The sequence below is a fragment of the Scyliorhinus canicula genome, chromosome 16, assembly GCF_902713615.1.
Source record: "Scyliorhinus canicula chromosome 16, sScyCan1.1, whole genome shotgun sequence".
Taxonomy (NCBI): Eukaryota; Metazoa; Chordata; class Chondrichthyes; order Carcharhiniformes; family Scyliorhinidae; genus Scyliorhinus; species Scyliorhinus canicula.
In genome coordinates, this window is record NC_052161.1 from 106,161,273 (window position 1) to 106,174,926 (window position 13,654).

The 13,654-nt window shown below is 41.7% G+C and overlaps 1 protein-coding gene across 2 annotated transcripts in view; it reads right to left on the minus strand.

The window, feature by feature from the left end:
• Window positions 1-215: 215 nt before the first annotated feature.
• Window positions 216-13,654, minus strand: part of exosc10 (exosome component 10) — an 87,022-nt gene continuing 73,583 nt past the window's right edge. For both annotated transcript variants that reach the window (XM_038821624.1, XM_038821623.1), the window contains exons 21-25: window positions 12,075-12,148; window positions 9,546-9,714; window positions 8,018-8,085; window positions 1,619-1,689; window positions 216-410 (exon numbers count right to left, since the gene is read on the minus strand). In XM_038821624.1, coding sequence (XP_038677552.1) covers window positions 380-410; window positions 1,619-1,689; window positions 8,018-8,085; window positions 9,546-9,714; window positions 12,075-12,148 — 413 coding nt within the window. In that variant the 3' untranslated portion in view covers window positions 216-379. The remainder of the gene's footprint in view (window positions 411-1,618; window positions 1,690-8,017; window positions 8,086-9,545; window positions 9,715-12,074; window positions 12,149-13,654) is intronic.

Here is a 13,654-nt window from a genome sequence, read left to right on the forward strand (position 1 = left end):
GTTGCTTGTGATCGAGCCTCACAAACGAATGGCCATTTGAATGAGGCAAAAATTGGTTCAGAAGAAGGGATTTAAATAATGAAGGATCATTTTCCCCGCAAATTGATAAATGAGTTTTGTCTTCGCAAAAATGTGAACTGCTTTTCAAGATGGCAGTTATCTAAAAAGGTTTCAATTTGATGCTGCAATCTAATTAATAACCATTCAAAGCCAAATTTAACATTTTGTTAAAAGGTTTATTGTATAAAGCTTCTCACAGTGCAACAATGTCCATGAAATTCTAGAAATTAAAATCAATCAAGTACATAATATTGACGTGGAAATAGTATTAGCCCCGATAGCAAAGGTGGTTTTGTTCAGCGCAATCCAACTCAATACTCTATCTCTTTGGCCAACTGTGCCTGAAGCCTCTGTAGCGGGGAAAAGGAAAATGCATAAATTAGTATTATGCAACACATCCTAATTTCAAATGGCTGACAGTCAAGGACAAGAGGGATAAATTAAAATTAGAGTTAGGTTGTTTGCGGCGATGACTGAAAACACTTCTCCACACAAAAAGGGTAATGAAAATTTGGAATTCTACCCCCCAAAAAAGTGTCGAGGCTGGGGGTCAATTGAAAATTTGAAAACTAAGGTTGATAGATTTTTGTTAGGCTTTTCAAGGTTTCCTGAACCAAAGCAAGCACCCTTTGGCATTACGATACAGATCAGTCACGAACTAACCGAATGGAGGAACAGACACAAGGGGTTGAATGGCGTACTCTTTTTTTCTACGTTCCCAAGAAGAACTGACCCAGAGATTAATTTTGGAATTGCTATATTAAGTACAGTTTCACTGGTTTATGAACAAGACCACAGGCTTATAGTGGGTATTTTAGTTACATTCTGCTTTTAGTACCAGGTTTCAGGCTTTTCACCAGTGTTCTGTATTGCATTCCGTGGTTCTATGGTGGCAAGCACTGATGCTTCACAGTGCCAGGGACCCGGGATCAATTCTGGCCTTGGGTGACTGTGCAGAGTTTGCGGAGCAGTCTGTGTCTGCATGGGTTTCCTCCGGGTGCTCAGGTTTCTTCTCATAGTCCAAAGATGTGCAGGTTAGGTGGATTAGCATTTCTAAATTGCTCTCTAGTGTCCAGAAGAGATGTATAGGAGAGGTTACAGGGTTATTGGGATATGGTTGGGGGAGGGGGGGGGTGTTTGAGCTAGAGGGTCGGTGCAGACTTAATGGGCCTAATGGCTTTCTTCTGCACTGTAGGGATCTACGATTGTCTGTTTTGCAATAAACGGGAAAACCCGTGGCTTCCCTTCCAAAATGCAAATGCTGCTCTCTATCAGAAATGTGTACTTGAAAACACAGGGATACATAAGAACATAAGAACTAGGAGCAGGGGTAGGCCATCTAGCCCCTCGAGCCTGCTTCGATATGAAGATATCGAACATATTACAGCTAGTTTTTTAAAAAAGGTATTGCATGCAGTGACTATACACTGTCTCGTCCGGTGTTACTCCATCATGTAGGTTGCTAATGAGCAACTAAGGCTGGACATGCCTCACATCCTGGTGCAAGAGTGAGACTTTACCAAGTCATTTCAGTGATAACTGCTTTACAAATATTTACCTGTCTGATTTGCTACTGGTGAAAGTCATGCTTCTGTTTCCCGCAGATTGACGATTCTTCTTTCCAGTTTTCTAAATCAAAGAACGTTGAATATTTAAAACGTTCAATTTATAAATGTTTCTTAAAAAAATAACTGGACACAGCATTCATCTGACTGTGGCATCGCGATGAAGTCAACATCACTGAAAAGGGTATAATCAGATTTTTAAAAAAGGTTCACCAAAACACTTCTTAAAAAGTAATTTTGGATAGAAACATATGGAAGCTGATTTTCCTGTCCAGTAATGGCAATGAGTTAATGTAATCTGGGAGTTTGGTGAGAAAGTGCTTCAATCTTATGCATTCAGGGCACAGGTCTAGACAGTTACATTGGTGACCAGCAAGATGTGCAAAGATGGGTTCCATACCCTCCTTTAGCCTTCGCCAAATTATTGTGTATTTAAGTGATTAAAGTTCTGTAACAAGTCAAGTGACTGGCTTCTGATGAGTAACTACTTTTTTGAAGATAGGTGGCAGCTAAGAAATGGACAGATTTCAGAAAGTCAGTGCAATAGGGTAACCTGACTGGCCTCCTTCTGCGGGTAAAATTCTATCTTTCAGTCATAGTGACAACCACATAGCAAAACTTTAAATCCTTAAATACAGAATAACGTCAGGCAGTTTGGGATAATCTAATGATATGCTTGCAGACTGAACATATATGAAGCTGTGGTCCAGGTTGAAATATGGTAACATAAATGGTAAATGAAAACACCAACAATCTTATAGCCAACAATGGCCCCAGGATTGTGCAATATATCCCTTGCCTTCTTTAATGACTAATACAGGTACTATAGTTTTCATTTTTGTTGTTTAAAAACCATGCATGAGACTGGATGACTTGTTAATTGCAAAATATGTTCCACAAAGAAGAATAATAGCCCCGTGACACCACAGGAGATCAAGGCCACTGATGCCCAAGAGAAAAGAAAACACATTTACAAGGATATAATTTCAGAAGTTATGGGTGAAGATAGGAGCTGACAAATATCGTAACTGAACTTCTCACCCATGTCAGTACATTTGTGGCAACTGGGCTGACACACACTTTATCAAGTGGCTGAGCACATATCCATTATCTTCTACATTACAAAGCAACAGTTTGCACTTATACAATGGTTTTCACAGCTTCTGACGACCCGACTGCTTCTCAACAATCGATCAATACTTTTGAAATGCAATTATTGTAGTTAAATCAGGATTTGACCTGAGAAAGACAAGGGCCAGCAAACGGATGAATGCCCACTTAAACTGTTTTGGTGGCGAGGACTGAGGGACACCTGGAGAACTCACTGTTCTTTGAAAAAACACGTCATGGAATCCTCTATAATCCGCATAAACAAGATGGGCTTTGGTTTGACAGTTAATTCAAGGACAGGCACTTCTGACAATGCAGCATTCCCTCAATACAGGTCTTAAAGGTTAGTGCCAATGGCATGCTCAAATCCTGGAGTGGCTTGCACCCACAATCAATCAGATGAGTATTAGGAGTTCTATCACAAAGTCAAACTGACATTATCAATGGTTTAAAAAATTACATATTTTTAAAAAACAGATGACAATGAATGTGGTGATATTGCTCAGGTTAATATGTCTCACTTTTCCTTACAGACTTCACAAACATTGCACTGACCAGTAAAATTAAGAGGCAACCTGCTAATCATAATACTTAAAACTTTTCACTTGTTTTCATTTCTTCCCCCAGTGACAGTTTTTGCTCCTGTAGACCACTGGTGCACAATGCCAAGGAGTCATTATCCCTTTGCTACCTTACTGAAATGACACGATCTGTCAGGACACAATCATCCATGTCAGGGAGGCGGTGGTTTAATGGTATTGTCACTGGACCAGTAAACCACAAACACAGGGTAATGTTCTGGGTACCCGGGTTCATAAGAACATAAGAACTAGGAGCAGGAGTAGGCCATCTGGCCCCTCGAGCCTGCTCCGCCATTCAATTAGATCATGGCTGATCTTTTGTGGACTCAGCTCCACTTTCCGGCCCGAACACCATAACCCTTAATCCCTTTATTCTTCAAAAAACTATCTATCTTTACCTTAAAAACATGTAATGAAGGAGCCTCAACTGCTTCACTGGGCAAGGAATTCCATAGATTCACAACCCTTTGGGTGAAGAAGTTCCTCCTAAACTCAGTCCTAAATCTACTTCCCCTTATTTTGAGGCTATGCCCCCTAGTTCTGCTGTCACCCGCCAGTGGAAACAACCTGCCCGCATCTATCCTATCTATTCCCTTCATAATTTTAAATGTTTCTATAAGATCCCCCCTCATCCTTCTAAATTCCAACGAGTACAGTCCCAGTCTACTCAACCTCTCCTCATAAACCAACCCCTTCAGCTCTGGGATTAACCTAGTGAATCTCCTCTGCACACCCTCCAGCGCCAGTACGTCCTTTCTCAAGTAAGGAGACCAAAACTGAACACAATACTCCAGGTATGGCCGCACTAACACCGTATACAATTGCAACATAACCTCCCTAGTCTTAAACTCCATCCCTCTAGCAATGAAGGACAAAATTCCATTTGCCTTCTTAATCACCTGTTGCACTTGTAAACCAACCTTCTGTGACTCATGCACTAGCACACCCAAGTCTCTCTGAACAGCGGCATGCTTTAATATTTTATCGTTTAAATAATAATCCCGTTTGCTGTTATTCCTACCAAAATGGATAACCTCACATTTGTCAACATTGTATTCCATCTGCCAGACCCTAGCCCATTCACTTAACCTATCCAAATCCCTCTGCAGAATTCCAGTATCCTCTGCACTTTTCGCTTTACCACTCATCTTAGTGTCATCTGCAAACTTGGACACATTGCCCTTGGTCCCCAACTCCAAATCATCTATGTAAATTGTGGACAATTGTGGGCCCAACACGGATCCCTGAGGGACACCACTAGCTACTGATTGCCAACCAGAGAAACACCCATTTATCCCAACTCTTTGCTTTCTATTAATTAACCAATCCTCTATCCATGCTACTACTTTACCCTTAATGCCATGCATCTTTATCTTATGCAGCAACCTTTTGTGTGGCACCTTGTCAAAGGCTTTCTGGAAATCCAGATATACCACATCCATCGGCTCCCCGTTATCTACTGCACTGGTAATGTCCTCAAAAAATTCCACTAAATTAGTTAGGCATGACCTGCCCTTTACAAACCCATGCTGCGTCTGCCCAATGGGACAATTTCTATCCAGATGCCTCGCAATTTCTTCCTTGATGATAGATTCCAGCATCTTCCCTACTACCGAAGTTAAGCTCACTGGCCTATAATTTCCTGCTTTCTGCCTACCTCCTTTTTTAAACAGTGGCGTCACGTTTGCTAATTTCCAATCCACCGGGACCACCCCAGAGTCTAGTGAATTTCGGTAAATTATCACTAGTGCATCTGCAATTTCCCTAGCCATCTCTTTTAGCACTCTGGGATGCATTCCATCAGGGCCAGGAGACTTGTCTACCTTTAGCCCCATTAGCTTGCCCATCACTCTCTCCTTAGTGATAACAATCCTCTCAAGGTCCTCACTTGTCAGAACCTCATTTCTATCAGTCGCTGGCATGTTATTTGTGTCTTCCACTGTGAAGACCGACCCAAAAAACCTGTTCAGTTCCTCAGCCATTTCCTCATTTCCCATTATTAAAACTCCCTTCTCATCCTCTAAAGGACCAATATTTACCTTAGCCACTCTTTTTTGTCTTATATATTTGTAAAAACTTTTACTGTCTGTTTTTATATTCTGAGCAAGTTTACTCTCATACTCTATCTTACTCTTCTTTATAGCTTTTTTAGTAGCTTTCTGTTGCCCCCTGAAGATTTCCCAGTCCTCTAATCTCCCAGCAATCTTTGCCACTTTATATGCTTTTTCCTTCAATTTGATACTCTCCCTTATTTCCTTAGATATCCACGGTCGATTTTCCCTCTTTCTTCCGTCCTTCCTTTTTGTTGGTATAAACGTTTGCTGAGCACTGTGAAAAATCGCTTGGAAGGTTCTCCACTGTTCCTCAACTGTTCCACCATAAAGTCTTAGCTCCCAGTCTACCTTAGCTAGTTCTTCTCTCATCCCCTTGTAATCTCCTTTGTTTAAACACAAAACACTAGTATTTGATTTTACTTTCTCACACTCCATCTGTATTTTAAATTCCACCATATTGTGATCGCTCCTTCCGAGAGGATCCCTAACTATGAAATCATGAATCAATCCTGTTTCAATACACAGGACAAGATCTAGGACCGCTTGTTCCCTCGCAGGTTCCATTACATACTGTTCTGGGAAACTATCGCGGATACATTCTATAAACTCCTCCTCAAGGTTGCCTTGACCGACCTGGTTAAACCAATCGACATGTAGATTAAAATCCCCCATGATAACTGCTGTACCATTTCTACATGCATCAGTTATTTCTTTGTTTATTGCCTGCCCCACCATATCGTTACTATTTGGTGGCCGATAGACTACTCCTATCAGTGACTTTTTCGCCTTCCTATTCCTGATTTCCACCCAAATGGATTCAACCTTATCCTCCATAGCACCGATGTCATCCCTTACTATTGTCCTGATGTCATCCTTAAATAGCAGAGCAACACCACCTCCCTTACCATCCACTCTGTCCTTCCGAATAGTTTGATACCCTCGGATATTTAACTCCCAGTCGTGACCATCCTTTAACCATGTTTCAGTAATGGCCACTAAATCATAGTCATTTACGATGATTTGTGCCATCAACTCATTTACTTTATTCCGAATACTACGAGCATTCAGGTAAAGTACACTTATGTTGGTTTTTTTACCTCTGTTTTGAATCTTAACATCTCCAGTTTTATTCCTTTTGTTATTCCTGGGCCTATTCACTGAGCTCCCCTCAGTCACTGTACCTTGTACTGTCGCCCTTTTAGATTTTTGACTATGTCTTCTCTACCTTGCACTTTTCCCCTTACTTCCTTTTGCTTCTGTCCCTGTTTTACTACCTTCCAACTTCCTGCATCGGTTCCCATCCCCCTGCCACATTAGTTTAAACCCTCCCCAACAGCTCTAGAAAACACCCCCCCAGGACATCGGTTCCAGTCCTGCCCAGGTGCAGACCGTCCGGTTTGTACTGGTCCCACCTCCCCCAGAACCGGTCCCAATGCCCCAGGAATTTGAATCCCTCCGTCTTGCACCATCTCTTGAGCCACGCATTCATCCTATCTATCCTGACATTCCTACTCTGACTAGCTCGTGGCACTGGTAGCAATCCTGAGATTACTACCTTTGAGGTCCTACTTTTTAGTTTAACTCCTAACTCCCTGAATTCCGCTTGTCGGACCTCATCCCGTTTTTTACCTATATCGTTGGTGCCTATGTGCATCACGACAGCTGGCTGTTCACCCCCCCCCCCCCCCCCCCCCCCAGAATGTCCTGCAGCCGCTCCGAGACATCCTTGACCCTTGCACCAGGGAGGCAACATACCATCCTGGAGTCTCGATGCGTCCACAGAACCGCCTGTCTATTCCCCTTACGATCGAGTCCCCTATCACTATAGCCCTGCCATTTTTCTTCCTGCCCTGCTGTGCAGCAGAGCCAGCCACGGTGCCATGAACCTGGCTGCTGCTGCCTTCCCCTGGTGAGCCATCTCCCTCAACAGTATCCAAAGCGGTATATCTGTTTTGCAGGGAGATGACCGCAGGGGACACCTGCACTGCCTTCCTACTCTTGCTCTTTCTTTTGGTCACCCATTTTCTAACTCCCTCAGTAACCTTCACCTGCGGTGTGACCAACTCGCTAAACGTGCCATCCACGACCTCCTCAGCATCGCGGATGCTCCAAAGTGAGTCCATCCGCAGCTCCAGAGCCGAATCCCACCACTGCAGATGGTGAAATTTGCATTCAATTTTTAAAAGTCTGGAATTAAAAGTCTAATGATGACCATGAAACGATAGTTGTAAAACCCATCTGGTTCACTAATGTCCTTTAGGGAAGGAAATCTGCCATCCTTACCTGGTCTGGCCTACGTGTGACTCCAGACCCACAGCAATATGGTTGACTCTTAACTGCCCCAGGGCAATTAGGAATGGACAATAAATGCTGGCACAGCCAGTGACGCACATGCCCCATGAATGAATGAAAACAAAATGGGGCCAAGATCCCCAGTTTCAGAGTGGTTTCTTTAACATAAATAATAAGCATTTTTATAATGTTTTAACTGATTTTCGACTGGAATGATGCAATCTTCACAGGAAGCTGTTTTATCGGGGCCAGTTCACCAAAAAGAAAATCTAAAGTTCTATCAATGTATGTATCAAAAACAGGAAACATAAATTATGGAGAAGTTTATACACTATATTTGAAATAGTGGTTTTACCTTAGAATGAGGCACTTCTGCTTCATGACTGGGATTAAACTGGGTTGATTCCTTAGATTTGCTGCCAGCTGAAAGATAGGATCAAAACATTGTAATAAAAATGCACATTTTACACAATAATGCATCTCCTATCAGTCAAGCTTTTCAAAATTGGCTGCAGGCTTGTTTACCCATGTTTATAGGTTAGGGAAGTTGAACACAGCCCTCTTCCTCTTTGCTTCCCCATTCCCAAAGGCTGGGGAATGATTTGGGGATATTGGTCACTCTCCTCCAGCTCATTCAAAATCACCATCTCCCAAGCATAAATAGGGAATGAGTGAAATAGGCTATTCATCATGTTCAGCATATTCCTGTCCTCATAAGATGTGAGCAAACAAACACAAGCAACTGTATGAGAAGAATCCTGGTGTGGTGACCAGGATCAGAAATACACACCGACTTTCCCCTTTGTCAGCCCAGGTGGTTGGGGGTAATCCCCTCAGTTGAAATGAGCTAACTTGGTAGAAACAAAACATTGAAGCTAGGACCTTCCTGATCTGCGTGCTTGGTACTGGGCCGAAACCTAGTTATGCATCAGGAAGAGCGTCCCTGCCTTTAAAGAATTGAAACCACATTAACATTGAACCGCTGACACCTGATGTCTGATTCCTGTTTATCCAAGGGAGTAATGTTGTGGAGGCTGGAAACTGCATACAGTTTACCAGAGTTAAAGAATTGATAGGGTGTAAGTTTTATCAGGTTCAAAGATTTCCAACTTGCCCTAGTTTCTAATGTCTAAACGCTAAGCAATTTATGTTTTCGTCATAGTTCACACAGTGGAGTATCCTGTCTCAGAAAGGGAGAGAAACACCAGATGCAATCTTATGCAGTAGCAGGGCATCTTGTGACAACTCGAGTAAGAAAAACATCAATGCCATTGTGGAGAATTCTGCACAAGGATCAGTGTTCTGCACTACTTCTTTCTCCAGTGCTACAATAACAAACATTGCTCACAGGCCAATATCAGGGTGGTTCCATCATCCTGTAGTCCAGAATAAGAGGCGAGACTGTCCCAACAAGTGAGCTCCAGATTTCATAGGAATTAGGAGAAGTAGGCAATTCAGCCCTTCGAACCTGCTCTCCATTTAATCAGATCATAGCTGATCTTTTCCTGGTCTCAGATCCTTCTCCCTGCCTGTTCCCCATATCCCTGTAACCAGTCTTTAAAATCAGAAATAGATACTCTCCTTCTTGAAACCATTTAACGATTCAGACACAATTTCAAACATACCTTCACTGTGTAGTTCTCAAAGTCAAGACATGGCCTCAAAAAAATTGGGGAGGGGGTGCGGGGGAGAGAATCTGACGAACACTTCTGTTAACAACACAATTTGTAGATTTTGCATAACCCTTCTTGTGCTCTATGAATATGGACTTAACAGGCTTTAACTGCTGTCTCAGAGCAGGAGGAAAGGGGAGTTAATACTGAATGATGCTGGCTCTGGAATAACTGTAAGAGCATTAAACTAAGGATTAAGTCAGAGCTGACCTGCAAAAACTTTGAAATCGGATTTTCTGTAATCAAATGGTTTGAAGTTTGGGGGATTTTTTGGCTCCTCGGCCGCTGATTTTGGTTTCTTCTTTTCTGGAGGTGCTGCCTCGGTTCCTGGTCCGCTCTTTGCTCGCTCCCTCTTCGCCGATTGTTGTTCTGCTGCCATCTGTAGGTTGGGGAAACATGCTCAAGCGTTTGGACATACATTGATCCTGCAACTAAGCTCAGCCATTTCAAACCTTCCCATAAGTGACCATGTCATGCAGCATCTAAATCAATCTAGGAGATAACATTTTCCACAGAATAGAATTACAGAGCACTAAACGAGACATCCAGAAGTAGAACACTTGTCACTTTTAAAATTTTTAAAAAATGTAATATTAGAATTCCAAATATTGTGTTGTGAGATTTGAATGAACTCAGCTTTGCCAATGGGAGGGATCCCAAAGCACCATTGATACCACAATCCCCCACATTCACAAGGGGCAAAGCACGCCAGAAATAAAAACAAAGCAAATGATGAGAATAACATGTAACAGTCCAAGGATTGGCAGTAAGGAGAGTGTGGATGACCAAACTGGGGGGGGGGGGGGGGAGAATCACAATCGTCAAGATATAAGCAGCAATATACAAGCATAACAATGAGAACTTGTACTAGAACAAAGTATTGACAGTGTAAGTGTCTCCATTACCAGGGTAGAAACTATAAATTCACACAGTCACACAACATGAATGAGACATTACATTATCCAAAAACGGAAAACGCGATGCTGATGCTGAATCCAAAACAGTGACTGAGCCATGCTCTCTTCAGCAGATATACAATGATCAATGTCTCTAGTGTTTTGGTTTCGTTTCAAAATCTACAGTACATAGTTTTTTAAATAAACACGATTTTTTAATCAAAGCAATCACTTATTTAATGGTTGCACAACATTGGACTCAACAGACTTGGTACTGTGGTGATCTTTAACCTCAGAGCCTTCGGGGCAAATAAAGCTACTGAGATGAAAGGATTTGATGTGAATGAGTTTGGGCCATCTTAATTTAATTGGGTCCACAGTACAATAAACAATTGAACATGGAGCCCCATTGACAGAAGCCAGACAATGTCTGTTGTGTAAAATTACACAATAGGGAAAGTTCTTCTGAAGCTTGAATCGAGGCACGTTGTTGGGGGTAAGCAAAGGTACAACTTTACTCTTTATTTACTATTGCTAAACCTGACTCAGAAATGTTGGGTGACTGAAACAAATGTTGGGTGACTGAAACAAAGAGTGTTCTATTTCCCAGTGCTAAATTCTCACAACTATGAGATAATGCCCAAAAATGCACTTTGTCCTCCCTCCTGCCAATCCCCACTCCCGAAAATAAACTCAAGAGCTCACTTCACCCATGGTTCGAGCATCACCCTTAGCCAAAGACATTTACAAATATAACTCTGGTGCTGACTGGTTCAGAATTGTTCTTTTTGTACTATTGATGGGATCAATAATGTTGTTACTAAGAGCACTTAAGTGCTTCAGAGAAAAACATTGCAAACATCGGTACAGAAAACCAATCTTGGATAAATTTCTTCAAGGCGCTTTGATGATCACTTTTATCAGAGGTTACTTTGAACTGAAATTACTTCAATATGAATTATAGAAATAACTCCTTGCAGCTACACTTTCAGTCCCCAACAATCATAACATAAAAACAGATGACACACATGAACAATGAGCAGTGACAAATATTCTGGGCTCGGACATCAACCAGGAAAACTGGCAGACACCAATGTTACGTGGCGGGCACGGACTGTATGAAGTGGGAAAGGACGTTCACTATTTGTGTGTAGGGAAGCAGCTGGGGTGCCATTTCATTGTGCATTGCAATACTAAGTTTCCTCAGCACATTTAAAGCACCAAATTTAACTGTCTTTAGCCACATACTCTGTTCAACACATTTCCCTCCCTCTGTTCATTATCACTGCACCACATACTACTTCAATTCATACTCCCTTCTCAAGAATGGTGCATCTTGTTAACGCTTCCTGCACTTAACTCCCTCATACAATTTATAGCCTTTCAAATCCAGGTTTAGTCCCCCGTCCAAGTATTTTCTGCCTTCGTCTTTTATTGTTTCATGGGTTTTGGCTCCAGATTTCTCAACAAAAAAAAACATTTGCCCCTTGCAACAATTCCTTAACAAGACTTTTTTTGGTGATTTAAATGTTCTGCTTGGCATATTACCTCAGTTAATTTTCCCTTTATCAGCAGGAAATTCATAATACGGTCCCCAAAATTACTCTGAAAATTGTCGCCAGGAGTTCCACAAGTAGAGCCAGAGAAAGCAGTTTACCAGATTGTTCCATCTTTGTATATCTACTTGGTCTTCTCTCATCATTTTGGGTCTCAGTTGAAGTCAGGAACTCGGTTATGAAGATAAAGGCAATAGATGGAAACGCACAACTCAACACACTTTAGTGTTGCACACACCCATTCTCGCAAAGTAGACTTAAGAAAGGTGAAGAAAATTCTAACTTACCGCAGCCTGCTGTCTGACTGAAGGGATTTCTTGTACTGCAGCAATATAATCCTGTTGTGTCTGCTGCCGCACAACTGAAAAGCAAAGACACAACTAAATATACAACTAAAGAAATACAACTTTGGGAATCAATCTGGAGGCTGTAACAATAACACTTAAAAACTCTTCCCGCTCCTTTTCGGTAGACTCAGTTGCATGCAAATTGTAATAAAACAAAGAAGTGCTACTGCAGTCATACAGAGCAAAGAGCAACCATCGTTTGGAATAATGCTTTGAGCTTTTGGGCACTTACTTAAAGCAGGTTTTGCCAGCCTTTGAGAAAGGCCAGCAATGATAACACCAGGGAGAAAGGGACTGAGCTACAAAACCAGACATGGTAGCTGTAGGTATATTCTCTAGAGGTGAGCATGTTTAGGGACCAGCTAATCAGGGTTTGGAATGACAACACATAAGAAATAACCCTTCCCTCTGCTGAATCCAGAACAAAGGGACAAAGCCCATGGTATTTAAGCTAAACCAGTTAAAAGCCAAGAAAAACAACTCCACACAAATGTCAGAATATAGAACACAGAGCCCCAGAGTAAGACAGCTGCAGTGTTAAAGGTCATGTAAAAAGGGAGGTAGATGCTTGAGAAGGCAATTTATTCCGAAGCGAGAAGAAAATATAGCTACTGTGTCGACAAAATGCTGCAGCAGATCTGTCTGAATAGCCTGCTCTTATTCCTATACGTAATATAAATACCATATATAGTTTTGGGAATACGTTCAGATATGTCAGTACGATATTAGTATAGATATATTTATATGGAGGAATATCTTCCATGTTGTATTTTTTAAATGTTTTTCCAATTAAGAGTTAATTTAGTGTGGCCAATCCACCTATCCTGCACATCTTTGGATTGTGGGGGTGAGACCCATACAGACACGGGGCGAATGCGCAAACTCCACACGGGCAGTGACCCGGAGTGAACCTGGGTCCTTGGCGCCGCGAGGCATGATTGACCTTTACAACTAAATGTTATTGTTTCCCTCACTGGGTAACCTCTGACATTCATGACTATATGTATTAATGAACATGAACTTGAATTTGTAAACTCTGTGAAAGATTATTATTTCAAACACCAGTACACAAAACGGATGGGGAAATGTTAACGCATATTCAACTTGACACTCAAGAAATGCTACTACATGACTGATGAAACAATTTTCTAATGGTAAATTACACAATGGTGCCACAAACAATAAAATATTCACTTCTGCTACAGCCTTCAGACAGGAAAACACATGGAATTATTACATTCCATCAATGCCAAACTACCCAATACAAACAATGAAATACAAGTATAAATTAACCTTCATGAAATAAATGCAATTTCTGACTGAAAGTGTTTGCTGAGTGTGTTGCAGGCCGTAAAGCAGAAGAGAGGTGCTGAGGGTGGAGAAAAGAACACTGGCAATGATTTTCTCAAGGTGTTCAGGCTCCACAGGTGAAAGTGCTGAAGGCAACTGTGATTTATTTCAAAGTGTACACAGAGTGGTTACAAATAGAGGTGACCTTAATCAGCAAATTGGGGAAAAGC